Source organism: Eleutherodactylus coqui, chromosome 4 (genome assembly GCF_035609145.1).
Source record: "Eleutherodactylus coqui strain aEleCoq1 chromosome 4, aEleCoq1.hap1, whole genome shotgun sequence".
NCBI classification, from domain to species: Eukaryota; Metazoa; Chordata; class Amphibia; order Anura; family Eleutherodactylidae; genus Eleutherodactylus; species Eleutherodactylus coqui.
This window is the reverse complement of record NC_089840.1, coordinates 248,897,798-248,918,262: the sequence shown is the minus strand read 5'-3', so window position 1 is coordinate 248,918,262 and position 20,465 is coordinate 248,897,798. Positions and strand designations below refer to the sequence as shown.

At 43.4% G+C, this 20,465-nt stretch overlaps 1 protein-coding gene across 1 annotated transcript in view; it reads left to right on the top strand.

Annotated features, from left to right (window-relative positions):
* Window positions 1-251: 251 nt before the first annotated feature.
* LOC136624915 (gamma-aminobutyric acid receptor subunit pi-like) overlaps window positions 252-20,465 on the top strand; it is an 83,496-nt gene continuing 63,282 nt past the window's right edge. Inside the window, exons 1-2 of the mRNA XM_066598830.1 lie at window positions 252-301; window positions 2,933-3,045. Of these exons, the coding sequence (XP_066454927.1) occupies window positions 252-301; window positions 2,933-3,045 (163 nt within the window). The remainder of the gene's footprint in view (window positions 302-2,932; window positions 3,046-20,465) is intronic.

Here is a 20,465-nt window from a genome sequence, read left to right as displayed (position 1 = left end):
AATGGTGCCATCTGCTGGCTAGAGCCAGTACTGCAGTATTGGACATGATGGAGAAGCCCCCAACAACAGAGCATCCAGTAATATACAGTAAGAATACCCTGCCGGACGTCTTCCGACATCGGAGCTGTACAGCCTTCAATCAGAATGCCTTTAGACGTTAGACAGTTGATTGGAAAGGGTTAATGTCCACGTGTTGATGGCTTTGCTTTGTCATTGCAGGAAATATCTCTACTGACATCCCAGAACTGAAAATGTATTGTATTCAATCGGCAGTCACAGCACTTCTATCAGTTCTATGCAGGTAAAGTTGTACTTACAGATATAAATCATGTCAATGTGTTTTACAGGATGTTACTTTACTGCTTTGTTTATACTGTGTTGACTTAAAAAGACTTTATCAGCTCCTTTGAGCCCCAAAAACTAAAGTTATGGGCTCATAGAAGGGGCGCTGGGTCCGGAGATGTCATTCTCATACACACTCCTTCCTGTCTCCCTGCTGTCCGCCCACAAAGCCATCGCTCCTTATTAATGTTGAGCAAACCGAAACAGTTAAACCGTGTTTCAGGTTGAACGTTACTAAATGTTTGGTACGAATGGTTTATCTCAGCTGATACCACCAAAATTCCCCCCTCTTGTGTTTCTCCTTCTTCTCAATAAATATATGCACTATATAAGGTGATTATTATTATGAAGAAGAAATCCATACAAACCCCATGTAGATGTTGTCCTTTTATCAGATTTAAACCTAGGACTCATGTGATCAGAGGCGGAGCATGTAAGTCACTCACTCACGCACGCACGGACAGGTCGTCGTTAGAAGTTTGATAGTTGGCTGCTTATCATTGCTCCCAGAAGGATAATAAAGGCTATGAGTGTACTGCGTGGTATGGTGTCCACACAGCCAACACTGTGATTACATACAAGGAAAGAGGCAACCCTCTAAGTGTCTTCATGAATTGGTAAATTATTAACAATAAAAAGAGTTAAAATAGTTAAATGCAGGCATTAAAAGAATAATTCGCTCATTCACATACTGTTGCATGTAAACAGCGATCGTTTAGGTTCACATGCAATATTACAGTGCATGAGAATGACTAAACAAGCGAGCGAATGATATCTAAAAGATATATTTGCCTTCATAAGCTGTATGATCGAGCAACCATGCCGTCATTTATTGCTCCGTGTAAAAGGAGCCTAACTGTAGCAGTGTAGATGCATTACAAAACCTTGACTAATGTTGCCCCGAGCGGAAACACATAAGATAATGAAGCTAATATATAGAAATGCCAGAACTGAGGCCTGCAGGGCTGTAAGGAAAGGCAGACATGACGGGGTTAATGGGGAGGGAAAGGGTTAACAGGTAGAAGGCATGCTGGGAAAAGGAGAGGGGGTAGGGGGGATTCAAGGCGAAAAGTGTGTGAAAACCGGGGGGAGGAGCCAGTCCAGCAGCAGAGGAGGAAGAAGACAGACGTGGAGTGGAACAGGGAAGAGTTCCACCCACCCGCCCTACGGAAAGACAGTGGGGGGAGGGTAAATTGTCACAGCAGAGGTCAGGGGGAGGGGTCCTTGAAGTCAGCATAAAAGTGTGGTGGGGGGAAGGCAGGGGCTGGATAGCTACCTTCCCCCATTTGTGATTAATTAGTAGGTGGGTCTGTCACCTCTTGACCTTGACAGGGGGTACCCTGTACAGATGGTTGCTGTGGCTAGCCTGGGTATGGCTAGCTAGCCTCAGTGTCGGGAGGTAGGCGACTAGAGGCTAGTTGGTGAGTTTCCCGGCTCAGGTGATTTGCGGCCGAAGGCATGGCTTGGGAAATAGGGTCTCCAGAGTCGGTTGGTAGGTGAGAGGAGGCAGTCACACCTATTTTCCTAGTTAGTGAGGCGACAGACAGTTTTTTCTAGGCTCCAATGATCTTTCCCAAAATAATTTTCCTATTAGGGTTGAAAGTTTAGATGTTTTCTTATGTTTGTAATAAAATTAGCTGCTGTGGCCAAAATTAATCCAAAAAGAAGTTGTTGGTGGTTATTTTAGATAAGATGGTTGGTGGGAAGGTTACAGCAGACGACTCTGTTATACCCGGGTCATGTCAAAATTTACAAGGATGGCTGCAACATTGGCTGTTTATTGGTTAACTATCAAAGAATCTCTCTGACTTGGTCAATCACCAATGGATGGCTATTAGAATACAGAAGATTGGACAAATGGCCTGAAAAGAGCTCTTTGAACCATGGAAAATACTGTTTGCGCATCAAACTGGTGTCTTACTTGTTACACACTATTAGTCTAGATCAGTGTTTCCCAAATTCCAGTCCTCATGGACACCAAACATTTTTGGCCACTAAGTATTTTCCTTTGTTTAACCCTTCAATTGAAAAGTTATGACTGTAGTTTTAATATTTTTGGATCACTGCTAGAGGATTGTTGGGCGGCCTTTTCCCCTCTCGAAATTTACCATCAATGACGCAGATGAGTAAATCCATCAGATTGTGTTTACTTCTTCTATGGAAAATACCTATTTGTTAGAAGGGTCCCTTAGCAATGAGCTGATCACAAAGTATCTCCAGATGAGTTTCTCAACAATCAACTGTAACCTGCTGAGAAACCTGGCAGCAAGTTTTCAATTCCTTTGCAGGGAAATTAGACAACTGGGGAAATTAGACATTACACAATGCCCATTCAAATCAACGCCTTGTCCATGTAACACAAAGCAGGACAGGTTCTCCAAAGGGAGAAATACTCTTCCTGACCACTCTACACGCTGGTCACAAAGAGTATTTCTCCCTCGCCATTCCTCTATTAATTCAGAATTTTCTAGTATGTAATATAAAATGGGTTTTCAAAACTGTGTAGCCCTTTAAATGCCAAATTGCTGCATCGGTCATTGATGTTTCCACATATTAACATATATATATTATTTCCCATTATTTTCATCAGCATCGATTACATTCCTAATGTTAATGCAGACGGAATAGAGGGAGAGATCCTTCCCCCGACAATCCAGAAGCTTATGAAAGGATATAACAAATATCTGCGCCCCTTCTTCGATAGTGAGTACTCATATTATTTATAAGTTTGATACCCTGTTAGCTTTCAATAAGAGGAGCAAGCTTTTGAGATTACTTAGGTCTCTTCATTAGACAGGAGCCATAATACCTTGCCTGATTAGGAGATCTTCGTAGTTTCTAAAGCTTGCTGGTTAACATTGTTTCTTTTATTTCATTAGCCATTAAAGAACAAAAGTATCATAACTGCAAAACTATTATTTTGTTTCTCTTATTCAGATCAACAAGTTTTTACCAAAATTCTAAGTAAATGTAGATACATTGTACTAGATGTATGCTGCTTTTTGGATGGTTTATGTTGACTGTTATGTGATATGGTTTACTAACAGCACTTTTTAGGAAGCACTGTGAGAAAAAAAGACATACTGTACATGCTGTAATTTTCATTATATGGTGATAATGAGGTTATAGGGTTTCACCACTAATCACATTCATCACCACAGAATAGGGGCTAAATGTTTGATGACTGAGAATCCAAACTCTAGGACCCACAGTGATCCCAAAATATGAACACCCCAAATGCCCCATATAAGTTAAACTAGTAATTATTAAGAAATTATAGTACCAGTGTTTATGGTGGCTCAATACGCCACACAGCTCTGCTACATGCACGTCACAAACACAGCTCTGCTACATACATTGTTCATCAGAAACAACAGGGATCGGACGCAGCACAGCACTGGAGATGAAGGACCTGTGATGATGCCACCGTCATTCACTGCCCCATATCACATACCGGTGAAGCTCATACCGAGTGGATGACTCACATGTTCCGCCCCTGATCACATGACGGTAACGTTATCAAAGGTTCTGCATCGTAGTGCAGATTATGGGTGGACTACAAACCCCCTGTGCCCTCAGTTGCTATGGAATACAAACACCTAGCCGGACAGCAGCCGTGTGCATATAGGACCTGTGATGATATCACCATCATGTAATCAGGGGCTAAGTATATAACTCCCTCACGCGGAATGAAGGAGCTTTGATGACGGCACTGTCATGTGATCAGGGGTGGGGCAGTAAGTCACTCACTAACCCATTCACTCACTCACGCACAGACGGACAGATCATCGATAGTAGTTTAACTAGTACCAGCATTTCTAGTGGCACAATGCACCACTTACTAATATAATATAGTGAAAGGCATTGCAGTCGGTCACAGGCCCTAAATCAGCAGAGCCAGACAGCAGGTATGTGCTTACAGGATCTGTGATGATGTCACCATCATGTGATCAGTCAATATGCCCCTGAACTCCACCTCTGATCACATGATGGTGATGTCATCATAAATCCTGTAAGCATATAGCAGCTGTAAGGCTCTGCATGCTTTAGGACCTGTGATGAAGTGATCAGGGCGGAGCTCAGAGCCCCAGTGACTGATCACATGATGGTGACATCATCACATGTAACTCACAGAGTCACACAGTCACTCGCAGACAGGTGGTCGTTAGTATTTTGATGACAGTGCGCATGCATGACCGCTGCTCCATTCATTTCTATGTCGAATGCATTAATCTCCCTCCATCTCATAGAAGTGAATGAACCGGTGGCTCCATTCACATAGGGCATTCATGGTGCACAGATATTGAGAATGCTGGAGGTCCCAGCATTCAGACCCCAGCAATCAAACATTTTTTCCCTAGCATTTCATTAGTGATAAATATCATTAGTGAGAAAACCCTATTAAAGGGGTATTTCCACCCCAGAAATCCAATTTCAGTGATTTTCAATTGTCAAAATGATCCTCTCACCAATAAGATTATTGCTTCTAAATTGCCCTGTTCTCCAGATATTCTTGTGTGTCCACTATTCTTGTCTGCAGCTCATTGCTAGGGGAACTGGCTGCCTCCGCTATCGAGCAAAAGCGGCCAGCACTTATGCACTTGCTGCTCCCTGTTTCCTCTTCACCTGGTGGCCAGAAGAGCATGCACACTAGCTCCCAGCCACCAATACAGTTGTATTCTGCTATTTATTTCCATAGAAGGGCTCTAGGCAGTGGGAACAAGTGAGATAGCGCTAGCCCTGGTGGGAGCAAAAGTGCATGCACTCCTGAGATCACAGCCACCAAATTCCGAGGACAGAGGGAGTAGCAAGTGCACAAGTGCCGGCTACCTCTGCTCGGTAGTGGAGGTGGCCAATTCACCTGGCAATGGGCCATAAACAAGATGATTGGACACACAAGAATATCTGGAGATATTAATAATAGTCTCATGGGTGAGTGGATTATTTTGACATTTGAAAAACATTGAAATGGGGTCTTTGAGATGGAAACACCCATTGAACTCCTGCAAAGTACATTATATTTGTGAGAATATGAAACGGCTGGCCCATAACAATAAACGCAGAATCTTTTTGCCATTTATTTCATCTTCCCATTCCTTGTGTGCCTCTTTGGGAAGGTCTGTAACAGTTGCGTGCAGATTGACACCTTGAAATAGAAGTCACAGGAGAGAATATGATTAATATGACTTTTCTTCTGTGTTCTTCAGCATAGTTCTGCAGCATTCAAAGGGATTTTTTGGGGGGGAGCATGAAGATACACAGCTGAGTATAATGTACCTAGATTTATTGAAGCTGTAGGCTATGATTTTTTTCCGTAGCCATAAAAGCAAACCTGTCATCCTCTTGCAAAATCATGAAGCCAGTAACTTAAGAGTTGTCTGGTTATGTGAGCATTACGGTAGAATTGAAGTTTTAGTTTTTGACTTTCTAACATAACTTTATAGGTAATGACTTTCTTATGGTTAGAAGAGAAAAGATGGGTTTTAGTTGTTTTTTAAGCAGGGTTGTACTGACCTCCCGGTGGCTCAAAAGCTTTGAACTTTGCAGCTTGTGGAAATGGACAAAGCAAGCATTCAAGAATATAACACGCTGTACTCAGTTTTGGTGATATTGTCAAGTATTACAGGTTACTGCCATATTTTTGCTACCAAATAAATGGTTTTCCAGTCAAAAAATTTAAAAAAGGGCAAATCGAGTTAAAAAAAAAATTCCTGCAGTCCTGCCTGTTCCATAATAATGGGCTCCAAAGGTCCAGTGGCAGACCTTCGCATTTCGAGCTGATTGTGGAGCCAATCACTTGTCACTAGAGTCTATTTCCTATGGGTTCATTTACAAATGAGTTATTAGATCATACAGATATGTTGTTGTTAGCCGTTTAGTCGTTCACAGCCCTCAGTGACCCTAAAGCCAAATGCAAACGGCCGGGTTGGACTCCGCATGCGGGATCCAACCCTGTGTCCGTCCGGTGACCCTCGCATACCTGCCCGGATTCTTCATAGTCTGCGTTGCAAATGTACCGGTTGGTATAGATGGAAGGTGGAACCTCAGAAAAATTTTCCTGTGATGGACCCAACGAGATCCATTTCAACACTGTTCATGGGCTCAGGGGAAAGACACGAATCCTAAAAATTGTGCTATGGCTCTAGTATAAAATCTATATGACCAATCCATTCATGATGTTTAGCTTCAGTAGGTCTTCCGATAGTTGACACTGATGTCACCATGTTTTTTGTAGGATGTAGACAATGTCTACACAGATATCATTACTTATGACTCTCCTCTGAAAAGGATCTGGATTCCAGAGAATCTGTCATAGGAAATATATTTGAAGAGTTTTCCTGGGACTTTAAAATTGATGGCCTGTCATTAGTTTAGGTAATTAAAGGGGTTGTCTGAGACTTTTGCCAGAGAGCACAAAACTGTATAAATGAAAGTGAAAACCATTACTCACTTCTTAAATGTCCCATCGCTCCGGTCAAGAAGCTCCTGTTTCGTTCACCATTCAGGTGACCACTGCAGGCAATCCCAGGCCTCAGAGGTCATGTGTGCATGAACAGCATGTGACTGCTTAGGCCTGTGATTGGCTGCAGTGGTCATGTGAACAATGACGGTATATGACCACTGCGAGAGCTGTTGGGGTTGGAGTGGTGGAGCTGCAGTGTGGAGACATTTAAAAGGTGAGTAATGCTTCTTTTGTACAGTTATCTGCTCCTTGAAAATCTGTAAAAATCTTTGACATCCCTATAATGCTTAATAGGACTGCTTCAATCAGCTGATCAGCAAAATTAGTGGAAGTCAATCCCCACTGATCTAATATTGATTGGCCATCAGTACTAAATACCTGGAAATCCCTTTAAATTTGTAAGGAATTCTGGTCTCTGCTGATCAGGGGGGACTTGCTCCCACCTCCATTACCAGGTGAAAATTGCCCATTGGTTTCCCTGATGATAGCAGCTGATCACTAGCGTAGCTTGTTGTCAAAAGGATTATTGAGTCACAACACTTTACTAATTTACTGGGGCCTATTTTTGTAGACCTGAATGTCACAATTTTGGTGCACGTGTCAAAACTGCATTTTTTTTGTGCATTTATGCAATGCACCGCCAATTTTTCAAAAAGTGCTTTAGGAAGGGATCCGTCACATTTACTATGATCTGCATATGAAACCAGTGTAGATTATAACAAAAACCATTTTCAACTCAGATCTGGAAGTGCCACCAGATTAGACAAATGTATTAAAGGGGTTGTCCCGCGCCGAAACGGGTTTTTTTTTTTTTCAACCCCCCCCCCCGTTCGGCGCGAGACAACCCCGATGCAGGGACCTAAAGGAAGCTTACCGGAGCGCTTACCTTAATCCCCGCGCTCCGGTGACTTCAATACTTACCGGTGAAGATGGCCGCCGGAATCCTCTTGCTCCGTGGACCGCAGCTCTTCTGTGCGGTCCATTGCCGATTCCAGCCTCCTGATTGGCTGGAATCGGCACGTGATGGGGCGGAGCTACACGGAGCTACACGGAGCCCCATAGAAGACTGCAGAAGACCCGGACTGCGCAAGCGCGGCTAATTTGGCCATCGGAGGGCGAAAATTAGTCGGCTCCATGGAAACGAGGACGCTAACAACGGAGCAGGTAAGTAAAAAACTTTTTATAACTTCTGTATGGCTCATAATTAATGCACAATGTATATTACAAAGTGCATTATTATGGCCATACAGAAGTCTATAGACCCACTTGCTGCCGCGGGACAACCCCTTTAAGACGCTTACTAAGCCTCTTAATACATTTGTCACTCATAGTGCAGCATCTGAGGAGCAGGCCCACAGCCGAGGAGATGGCGGGGTAGATAAAGACCTTGTCACAGGTGGCTCTACCATCTCCTCCACTGAGGATAGCTCGGGACCCGACCAAGTTACTGCTGGGGGAGGTCACAGGGAAAGGGCAACTAGCAGTTACCTTGCAGTTTGTTGTCACACGTGACACCACTATTCCATCCTCTGTGATGAATCCTGAAGATGTAATAAATAGTGCAAGAAGACCCAGAAGCAGACTCTTTGGCATCCACCTTTCAACCACATATCTAAAACATGATCACGTGACATACAACATGATACATTTCTCAGACATAACCCAGACATTAACCCATTCAGTGCTGCAAAGGTGCAAGGCACATCAAATGCATACAACATAGAAGACACTGACAATACAATTACATAAGACAAACACATTCATACTTAGGGAGGGGCCCCGCTAACTCTGGGCCACTACAATAGCCGGACACAATGTTTGCTTAGACTGGTGGATGAAATACCAGTCTAAGTAAATATAGCCTTCATTGTAAATATCGCCTGCATGCCTCCTGGTGTCCAAAAGTCACAATTTTGGTGCACGCCCCAGAACTATAGATTTCTGGCCTTTTGTGCTGTTCCCTGCCACTTTTAAAAAAAAAAAAAAAGATGGGGTCTAGCTTTAGGAGGTGTGTCCATGTGTGGCCTGTCATAGTATAGAGCCTCATGTGGCACAGAGTGCTAGGGCAGCAGAAATACCATCCTACACTTTCACTCATGACCTGAAGGTTGCGAGTTCAATCCCTGCATGGTTCAGGTAGCCAGCTCAAGGTAGACTCATCCTTTTAAGGTATGTAAAATGAGAACCCAGCTTGTTGGGATGATATAAATAAAGTAATTGAAAGCATTGTGGAATAGGTTGGTGCTATACAGCTCAGAGTTGATAAGTAGGTTTTCATCTGGCCATCAGGTGAAACAAACATTTTTACAGGCTTGAACCACTTCATACATTTGCTCCTTGCAGCCAAGTGGTACTTTTACTTTGACCAGTATGTGAAACACTGGTCTAAGTAAATAGACACCAATCAGTTTACTTGCAGTCCTATGTAAAAACACAGTGGGGAACATTTGCTATTTAAAATTTTTGGTGCAAAACACTTAAGGTGCCTTTACCTAGGCCGATAGTTGCCTAAATAATGGCTTAAATGAGCAATTTCGGGTGAGTGTCGACTCGTGTACATACGGCCAACGAGAGGGTATTAAGCTCACTTGCCGCTAGTCATTTAGTTTCAGTGAGCTGAAACATTACGACTACTGAGTGTCTTCTCGTTCAGTGTATACGGGAATCGTTCAATATATAAGTAACTGCCTATGTACAGTGAATGGAGACGGGCGGTCCGGAACAATCCTTTGTCCGATCCGCCTCCATTCACTTGAATGACTATCACTCCTGTGTAAAACACAGGGGCAATAGTCACCAGTATACCAGTTATGCCATTTAAAGGTACCTTTAGACACTTCCAAAGGGGAGTGGCTTTGCAGCAAAGAGCATAGTTTAAGTGCAACGATGCATGCAAAAATGAGCAAAAAACAGCATAAAACTAAGCCAACCAATAAGGGTTATTAAGGTAGACTATAAAATCTAAAACTACATCAGATTAATCATCCAGCAGAGACGCTGTAATAAATCTGGCGTATCTTCAGACTTTCTATTGTAATGGCTCTTTTACATGGAAGGATTATTTCAATTTCTTGCAGGATTGTGCGAATGATATCGTTCAGTGTAAACGCTGCCAGAGACTGATGACTGATTAGATATACCTCGAAACGCATTTACAAGCTGGTTCTTATCAATAAACTAATATTTCTTTTGGCAAGAACATATAGGACAGCGATCCTTGTCTGAAAGTTGCGCCATAATCACCCCCCCAAAAAGTTTTTTTTTCTTTGCCTGTGTTTACTGTGAAAGGAGGCAGTTGATCAGAAGCAATCTCCAGCCCACTTCGCCTCCATTCACTGATTATTTAGTGTGATAGCACAGGAGCGATGATTTTAGGCCTTATGTCCACGGGTGGGTTGGATTCCGCGTGTGGGAGCCCGCATTGGAATTCCACACTACCCGTGGCCGAGGACCCTGCATACCTGTGCAGGGGGGCGGCAGTGTCCACGCAGACCTCTCTTCTTGCCAAGACATCTGTACTACGGATAGTCCGCACACCTCTCTGTCAGACATGCGCAGAACAGATTTTTTTTCTTAAATCACCTGCTTTCCCGCGGAATCCGCGGCCTGTCCACAATTCATTGCAGATTGGTCCACAATTCATTGCGGATTGGCCGCGGATCGGATGGCTTCCATTGACTTCAATGGAAGCTGTCTGTGCAGTATCCACACTGAAATAGAGCTCGCTGCGATTTGTTTTCCAGAGCTAAAGGTCCACGAAACAAATCTGCATGCTTTAATTCCAGTGCAGATGCCCATGTTTCTCTATGGGCGGCTTGAACTGCAGATCATCTGCGCAGGTGGACATGAGGCCTTAGTGTCCAACAAGTGTCCCTAGGCCTTGGCGCGGTGGCACTTCCGCCTCCCACCCGGAGGGTAACCAGGGACACGTCCAAGGGGCCGAGGGCAGGCTATTAAAGGGGGAGGTGACGCCACCGTTCCGTCCTCTGCGGTGAATCCGAATGTTGAAAGAACTGGTCCACACACACAAAGTAGTTGAATTAGCAAAGCCGGGAATGGTCGGCAGTGCCACTTTACTTGAATAAACTTCTTGTCCAACAAGAAATAATCCACGCCAGCAGGATATTTAGTACAAACTTCACAAAATGGTGCGACTGGGAAGAAATCACAGGCACACCAAGTAGTCAACAGTCTCAGTTATCTGTATGGCTCTAGGCCTGGCACAACTTCTATTCTCTTCTCCAGCTCTCTACCGGTCAACACTCATGTCCAATTCACACTCCACTCTGCAATGGTGGGCCACTTTCTTCCTCTCCTCCAGAACCTTAGCGGGAGCAAAACTCCTGTGTGTAACAGGCCCAGGGAAAGCTGAGGTTACCTTTCTCTCTCTCCCATCACGGTCCCCATGGACTGAAGGTGCCCATGTGGGTCTCTGGCAGCTCCACTCACTCCAACTCCAACAACAACTACCACTACTACCTCTCACATACCCCTTGCAAACATATATATATATAAAACAAGGTCACATGACATACAAAAGATACATTTCCAGACATAACCCAGACATTAATCCATTCAGTGGTGCGGCTATGCAATACACATCATATTCATGCAACACAACAACACTGACAATACAGCAAGCAGAAGACAAATACATTGATGCTTATAGAGGCGCCCAGCTAACTCTGGACCACTACATAACTATGGGAAAGTATTAGTAAATCTGCCCCAATACATGCATTGTGATACCGCCATGAATTGTGCTAAACTCTACTATGCTAATATAGGAAACACTGAGCTCTGCGGTTATAAGTTTATGCTATTCCATCTAGACATAAATTGGGAGTGATAAAACGCTGAAGGATGTTCACCTGGATAGGAAATGCTCGCTGTTGTTTATGCTTTCATGTTCTATTACCATTCGCGCTGTTTGGGGTAAGTTTATCACTGAGTCACGGCGAAGCAGTCAGGATTAAGCAGATATAACCTCAAAGAAATTTGATTATTTGAATAATCAGCTCCAGCTGTAATAAAACATTCCAAGATATTGTCCCCTAGAGAGGTTTCTGGGGATCGCGCTAAACTACATGAGACAGTTTGGTATTTATTTTCTATATTTGCTTATTTACATTGCCCTCTGGTTATGTGTTCAGATTTCATCAGTCAAAGCAATATATATTCTAATGAATTATTAACACGTATTTAAATAAGAACACATAAACAGAACGAGGCAGGATATACTCTTAGGGGGGGTGGGGGGGGCGGTTATAGGGTTGGTATGGGGGAATCTTCCTGTAGTCTACCCATAAATGTCCAATAGGTGGGGATCACACCTTTAGAATACCCACCTACTGGTAGAATGGGGCTGTTAACCACTTCATGACTGTAATATGTAAATTTACATTGTGTGGTCATGAAGGACATATGGAGCAGGCTTGGGAGCCTGGCAGTTATCAGCAATTTTTCGCAGTGGACAGCCACCAGCAACAGCCAAGTTAGCTCTGATCGTGTTAGTTAATGGTTTAGATGTCACAGTCAAAGTTGATGGCACATTTAAACATTCAGATGGAGGGGCGACTCCTTCAGTGCCCCTTTGGCACCTCCTACAACATGATCACAGAGTGCTGATGGGCAAGTATGGTAGCCTAGTAAAGGCTTTCAGGGCTGCCATGCATTGATGCCTATGATGACCTACCTGTGGCAATATAGAGGAAATTTTAAAAAATCAGTATATTCTGCAATACTGAAGTAATGCAGTATATAGTACAAGCCATCAGATGATCCCAAATTCAAGTCCATTGTGGTGACTAAATAAAAAATGTACAAAAGGTCTAATAACGTTTTTTTAAACTGTAAAAAATGAAAATATTAAAAGTTGAAAAAAAAAACCCTTATCCCATTTTGCTCTAAAAAACAAAACAAAACAAAAGAAAAACACATATTTGGTATCAACATGTTCATAAAAATCTAAACTATTAAAAAAAAATTCACAATGTTTATCCCGCACAGTGGACGCTATAAAAAAAAGTATAAAGTGCAAATATTGCAGTTTTTTTTTGTTATGCTGGCTCCCCCAAAAGAGGAATAAAACATGATCAAAAAGATGCGTGTACGCCAAAATGGTACTCACAAAAACTACAGCTAATCACACAAAAAATGAGACCACAGACAACCCAATCAATAAAATAATCAAGTCCTGTGTCTCAGAATATGGCAACGGAAAGTAACTATTGCTTTTACAAAGTTTCTTAAAATTTTTTTAAAAGTAGTAAGACATAAACAAAGCTATAAACGTTGTCCTCATTGTAATTGTACAGACCCACAGAACAAAGCTCATGTCCTTTTTACTGCGTCATGAATACCCTAAAAACTAAACCCCCCAAAAATGGGAGCAATTGTATTTTTTTCATTTCATCCCACTTACTATAAACTTGGTTTTAAAGGTTTTTCAGTTAATATACGGTATATTAAATAGTACCATTAAAAAATAAAACTTGCCCAACAAAAAAAAGCCCTCATACAGCTACGTTGATGGAAAAATAAAAAGTTATGGCTCCTAGAAAGCAAGGACAAAAAAAAAAAGAAAAATCTTTGGTCCTGAATGTTCTAAATATCCCATTTCAACAATTCAGAGCACTGCTCCAAAAGGCGATTGTGGACCTGATGGTTCCATGATCCATAAACTTAGTTAGTGCTCATGTGGTTCTCTGCCCAATCATAGAGTCAACTAAGTGACTGTGTAATGCCCCTACAATGGTCTCTATGGTCTTTGTGATCAGTGCAAAAATTTCTGTAAAGCAAAGTAAGCACTGGCGTAACTATGGAGGATGCGGTTGGACCTCGGGCACAGGAGCCTCAGGGGGCCTCTCTTCTCCATATAGGGAGCCCAGTACTCTGAATAAAGCATTATAGTTGGGGGCCCTGTTACAAGTTTTGCGTTGGGGCCCAGGAGCTTCAAGTTACGCCTCTCCGTTAAGGGGTAAGATAAGTTGGGGGGCCCTAAGATAAACTTTTGCACCTGGCCCATGAGCCTTTAGCTACACACCTGGCAGGAACCATAAAAGTGGGGCAGGTACACTCTGAATCATGGAGAGTTGGACACCCGTGAGACAGTGAGGCAACGTTCTTTACTAATGAAATGCAGAAGAAGAACATAAATTGGATAACACTCAGAAGAAGTTCAAGGCCTGTATCAGCCACTTGGGGATAATTTTTTATTAATGCGAATAATACTCGCCCATTTGGGAGCAGTTGCTTAGTGCAAGTAAAGTTCAACATAATCAAATTACATAGTATTGGAGAGACACAATCCTTATATTGGGTAACACCACTGTGGTACATCGCCAACCAGTATTAGGGGGTGTTCTCAACTTAATTTTCCTTACTTCTACTCTCTGCAAACATATGGTCATATTCCCTGGAGCGCAGGTATTGTCTACTAATTTTTATCCTAAACATCCCGTAAATATGGCCGGGTCTTCTACATTGGAAGCCCACATGACGTGTTAATGGGTGATCACTAGGCCAGAAGATCCAGTGACATGCCTGTCAGATGCTGAGGTGCTGGAGCACTGAAAGGTTGCTCTGGTGCCAAAGTAAGCATATCGGTCAGGTACATTGGCAAGGACGGTATAAGAATTAGGCCGGGCTCACATGGGAGGATTTAAATTGCGGAATCTGTGACCCGTGTCAGTGCGGAGGATCCATGGCGAAATGCGGGCATTAAAAAGCATGTAAATTTACTTCTTCACTCACACTCATGGATTCCAATTGCGTATTCCACGAGTGGAGGAAAAATCACAGCATACTTTATTTTGCCGCCTATTCCACATGAACAGCCTCCATTAAAGTCAATGAAGGCCGTCTGACCCATAGCCCTTACACAATTAAAATAGCACATGGGCTATGGGTACCGGCTTCATCGCTAAGCGATGGCACAGGAAATACAAACAAAAAACTGTACTGTGCATGACCAATGGCGACCCACCATGGTCATACGCATTACAGTAAATTCACGTACCTGCCGGGCTCACAGCCGGAATCTGCTATAGGCCTCCCGCATGCAGAATCCGGTCCGGCCTTAAAAAAAGAATAACTGGGACAACCCCTTTAATGTTACTCAGCAATATGTATACTAACAATAAATAACATAATAACTCAAGACCAGGATTAACCCCTGCAGTACTGTAGGCCATCATGGATGCTGGCTTTGGCTTTTAGACTAGCAGGGTTATTACCATTAAAAGGGTTGTACCAAGAACAACTATTATCACCCATCCACAGAATAGGTGATAAAAAGTTTGATCGGTGGGCGTCTCACTGCTACGACCCCCAGGGATCTTGAGAGTGGGGGTCCTGTGTCTCCCCTCCTCCTCAATACTGGCTTGTTGTAGTCCCCCCACCCTGTGAGGAGGAGATCGAATAGAGATGCAGTTATGCATGGTTGCTGGCACTCCATTCATTTCCAACGGGACTGATGGAGACAGTTGAGTGCTGGCACTTGGCTGTTTCCATGAACCCAATTGAAATGAATGGAGTGCTGCTATGCATATGTGACTGCCGCTCTATTCAATCTGATGTTATTGCAGTTGAGTGCAGCAACCCCATAGTAATGCGAAGAGGTGAACATGGGACTTCCATTCTCGGGATCAATGGGGGGGAGTCTCAGCGGTAAGACCCCGACAAATGAGGCTTTTATCACCTATCCTAAAAGTCATTTTTGGTACAACCCCATTAACTTTCCCCTTTCATTGATTGTTTCAGAGGACTGCAGATAAACCTACTGAGTTATCTTAAATAGGTTCCTTCATCAGAAGGCCTTTAACTCACAATTGAAACTCCATAGCTAGAGAACAAAGCTATGCTACATCTTTAATTGATTGTCTTGCTGTTGAGGCAGCATTCCACATTTTCCACCCTTAGTCAGACCTTTTGAACTCTATATGACTGATCTGAGAGATTCTGTCACCAAGTCCATGAGGCTTGACTCTGAGTTGAGCTCCGAGTCACGGAGGCGGACCATGCTGGCTTTTCCCAGCCTGGCTCATGCAGATTGACAGCTCTCTCCCCTTTTGTGTTTAAGGAGAGAGGGGAGGGAGAGACCTGATGAAGCCCGTCTCCTTGACTCAGAGCTCAGTTTAGAATCAGACCTCATGAATATGGTGACAGAATCTCTTAAGCTTATTAATTGGAAAGTCATCAGTGGACTTAATTGGATGGAACCGGTGGCCATGCTATTTGCTCCATCTCTCCATGGCAGTAATTTACATACAACTTTTTTTTCTGAGTCAGAAAGAATTTGTCATTTGACGTTATTTTATTGCTTTACATTTTACCATCTTCTATATAGTTCTATACAGCCTGTGTTCAACTTCCAAGGTTTTATAACCTGATATATTATGAACTCAGGAGAATGACCGTATAGAGTGAGTTTAGGTACGATATTAAAAATCCTGATGCAAATCCGCTGAAAATCTGGCACAAATCCACGGCAAAATCCATCTGTAACACATTTGCAGCGGGTTTCATTCTTTGCATTGCAAAGGGTGAAATGCATGAAAATCCATGGCAGGTATATATGAAAAATGCAAAACAACCAACCTACAACTTTCTTTTTCACATAGGGAAACTTTGATACTAGGTGACCCCATGCACTTCTAAACTAGGATAGAACTAACTAATGCGAGCATTGGTCAGTCATGATTTCCAGAGCAATTTGTGGGGTACGTATGCAGTATGTGTCCAATGTGCATTCACATGGGTAGTATGTTTGTTGTATAGGCTTTTTAATTATATGCATTATTTTATATGAAGCTGCACCTTTATTAACATTGAAGGCACATACTGCTTGTTATATATTGGCCACCTTGGTATAGAATAAAAAAAGTGTAAAAAATAAGTAGGGGGATAATGCTTTTCCTTGTGGAGACTGCCAAGTTGGTGTAAGGAGTTTTAAAGACCAGGTAATTCTCCCTGGAAAAAAGGGTATGTAATAAACTCTCAACCAGGTGGAAGAGGGAGCATTGTCAGATCTAGGGGCGTAACTTGAAGGTGCTGGGCCCCAATGCAAAATCTGTAACAGGGCCCCCAACTGCTATATTCATAGTTCTGGGCTCCCAATGGAGAAGAGAGGCCTTATGGGCCCCCTAAGGCTCCTGGGCCTGGGTGCAACCGCATCCCCTGCATCCCCTATAGTTACGCCCCTGGTCTGACCTATAAGACTCCCTACACCAAGTTGGGCAAAAACCCAAAACAGCTGTCTGTTGATGGTGACTCTTCCTTATGGAAAACATTCTGGTTTGGTTCACATTCCCAATTATGTTGTAAGGCCAGCTAAGGCTTTGGACATTGGACATTCATCAAATATAAGTGACTATAGATAATAGCAATATTTTATTTTTCCTCCCACAAAAGATCTTCTTGTGGCGCACTTCTACCATGGCACCTGCTCCTGAAGCCATGGGCGGTTGCTGCCACACTCACTTTCCAGTACTTCGAATCCTGCTCCCTGCCCCTTCCTTCTCCTCTGCTCTTTCCACAGCCTCTGGTTGCAGAACCCACATGCTCTCCTGCCCACTCTCTTAATGGGCCAGTGTATACTCCCTAGTCATGTCCCCCGCCGGTCCTGCCACAGTTTCTGCTATTCTAAACATCAACACCCTAGGGTGAATGCCTAAGCAATTCAGTATGCTACTGCCTTTTGTGATAAATCCCCTCGTTTGTGTTGGTTCCGGTTTTGACTCTTACCTGACTTTGAGTATTCTGACTTCTGTGCTCCCTGACCTTGGGTCTGTACTCTGAACTTCTTTATTGCCTGCTAACTGCCCTGGCCTTCAGCCTGGAACGTGTTACTGTACCTGTGCCGCCAGCCCTGACCATAGCCAGTTTCTCTACTACACCCCTGTTGAGACCTTCATGTACCACATCTCGGCCCAGCACAGCATCAGTAGTCACCTGATTGGGACTATCTGTGGGTGTAATGGCCTGGAGACCCCAAAGCAAAGAATGTATCCTGTTTGGAGGGGTTAAGGGTGAAAACTGGGGTACCCTGGGTGACACCTCCACAAATAGCCCAAAATGAAACCAGTGTGTGGCAAGATGGATCCACATCCACCTGCCATACAGCTTTGAGTAAATTAGGAATCTACAATGTTAATAAATAGAATCTCTTTCTGTAGTGGATATTGCTTGGCCAGCTGTTATATGACTCCTGGTGATATTAGCTATGTGCTAGGAATTTCTGCTGCAATGTGAAGTAGCTAGCAAATAAGATTCAAGTTCTAGGTCTTCTCTACTGCTAATGGACAAAGTACCTTATGTATGGTTGAAAGAACAGAAGACCAAAAGGAAGGAAATTAAACTTTAAAAGGGACCTACCAGCAGATGCATACTTCATATTTTCTTCAAAAGGGGCAAGTAGCTTGTTGGTACCCTCCATCCAGGATCCAAGACACATGATAGCCCACCAATAACTAAACATCGGCACATGCTGGTGAAGCATTACTGCTAATTGGTAATGTGGTACCATTCAACATTGGACCAGGGTATCTGTGAACCGGATATCTGTGGTGGGAAAGCTGCCAACACAAGCTAGGTCTTGGCTGTTTGGTACTTCAAGGTGCCTCCTCAATGACAGTGCTTCTCAATTTTCTGTGCTGGTCTAACGGTACATAGCATGTTCTGAGAACTCGGTGCTGTTGCTGTCTGGCCTGGCTCAGCTGGTAGAAGTCAGCAAAAGGCTCCACACCAGAGAGTGGTGAACTCTTTCACTCATATAACTCCATCTGCTCCATTCTTAAGTGCACCAAAGCATACTGGGCCCAGAACAACCGATCACAAGGCTGCTGTGGAATGTCCATCCGTTTGATGAAGCAGAAAATGTGACTCCTCACAGAAGGCAACTCTTTGCTAATCGGCGTTGGTCCAATTCTGATACTGCCATGTAAATTGAAGTATTTTCTTCTGATGCACCTTTGTTAGCATACAGTAGGTGCAGTAAACCACCCATCTGCCTTGGAGCCCCATACACAGTAGGGTTTGCTGAACTTTTGTTTTGTAGAATATTTGTAGTATAGAATACCAGTCACGTACGCTATTGTATGCTCCAAATATTACAGAAAAAAGAGGACCCCTGTCAAACAGACACCAAAGTGGTGTCTGTTTTACTAATGACAGTGTGTCACTATCTGGTTCTGGTGTGGAGTCTCAGTGTTGTGACCAGAGCAGACAGATAGCGTAGTAAGGGGAAGCCAGAGGTCAGTGCGCAGTAGTAGCAGTTTGTCTCAGAGGAGCAGGCAGGTGGAGCTTGGCTATGGGCTGGGAGGCACAACAATGACACAATGATACAGCGGAAGGGCTGGGCTTTTATAGTATGTCCAATTAAAAGCAGGTTGGAGGCAAGACAGAGGACCAGATCAGGAGTTCAGAAACAAGGTTAAGGCCCACAGGGGAGCTGTCCAGATAGCTAGATAGCTGAGCAAGGAGAGCTGTTGCCTGGAGCACAGGAGATCCTGGGTTCAAGCTCTGACACTGTGAATGGTTTCATTTATTTTTGTTCAGGGATTCCATCACAGTGCTTTTTTCCGCACTTGTGATGTAACCCCCAGATAGAATCACACAGCATAGTAAAAAACTCTGTAGGGACTCTCCCCTACAGAGAATTTTTCCCATGTGAGGCAGCAGGGTACAGTCTATAGGGCTAGGCCTTTCAGCAATCATACCATTTTTGCTTTCTCTCCTGGCTTGCTTGTTCCCCCCTTTTTTTAATTCCTCACGAATCTCTCTTTTTGTTTTGGTCTTCGATCCTCTTTCACCTGTGACCATATCTTTTTTGTAGCTGACTTCAAACTAATACTATATGTACCTTCATTGGCATACAATAACACACTGATCACCAACAGTTTCATCTTTTTCACCCTATTTTGGTGGCGGGAGCTCCTGACATCTCTCCACCTTGCAATCGGCCTCTCATCTCACTCCTTTCAGTAGTAGACCTCTCTCACTCTGAAATGCACAGGAGTGTCCTTCACTTGTTCCACCTGTGACTTCTAGCAGCACTCACACTGCTTCTCTATAACTCCTTTCACCATCCCCCATTCAAGAGCTTTACTAAAATTCTGTGGTCCTCTGACATATGCACATATCATTCCCCCTGCTGTGCGCCATTACATTATGATGAGGCACTGTTACATTCATGCAGGGCACAAGTTTGGCATCCTCCACAGATGTGGACAACATGGCAGACTGAGATGTAATCAATGTCCGCCAAGGACAAATATATACTTCTATAAATAAGGCAAGTAATGATAACAGAAATATGGGAATGCTATCCCTAACCAACTTTGGTATGGCAGACCTCTCCTAGAAGCAGAGTGATCCTCCCTACAGAGGTAGCCCCACATCAGGAATCTAGGGGACCTAACCTGTCTCTAGATGGAGTATAGGAAGAAGTATAATACAGATGGAAAGAGCAATGTATATAATACAGTAGAAGATAGAAGTTAATAAACCCCACACAGAATGAATAGCGATGGGTACACAGGTCCCGGAGTTTTGTGCCACCTACCAGGAGCTCACTGCCTCACCAAACACAGGACAATAACTAGCGCCCATGTAGAGGTGGGCCTAGAATAAATACACTCCTATTATGGCTGATTGGTCG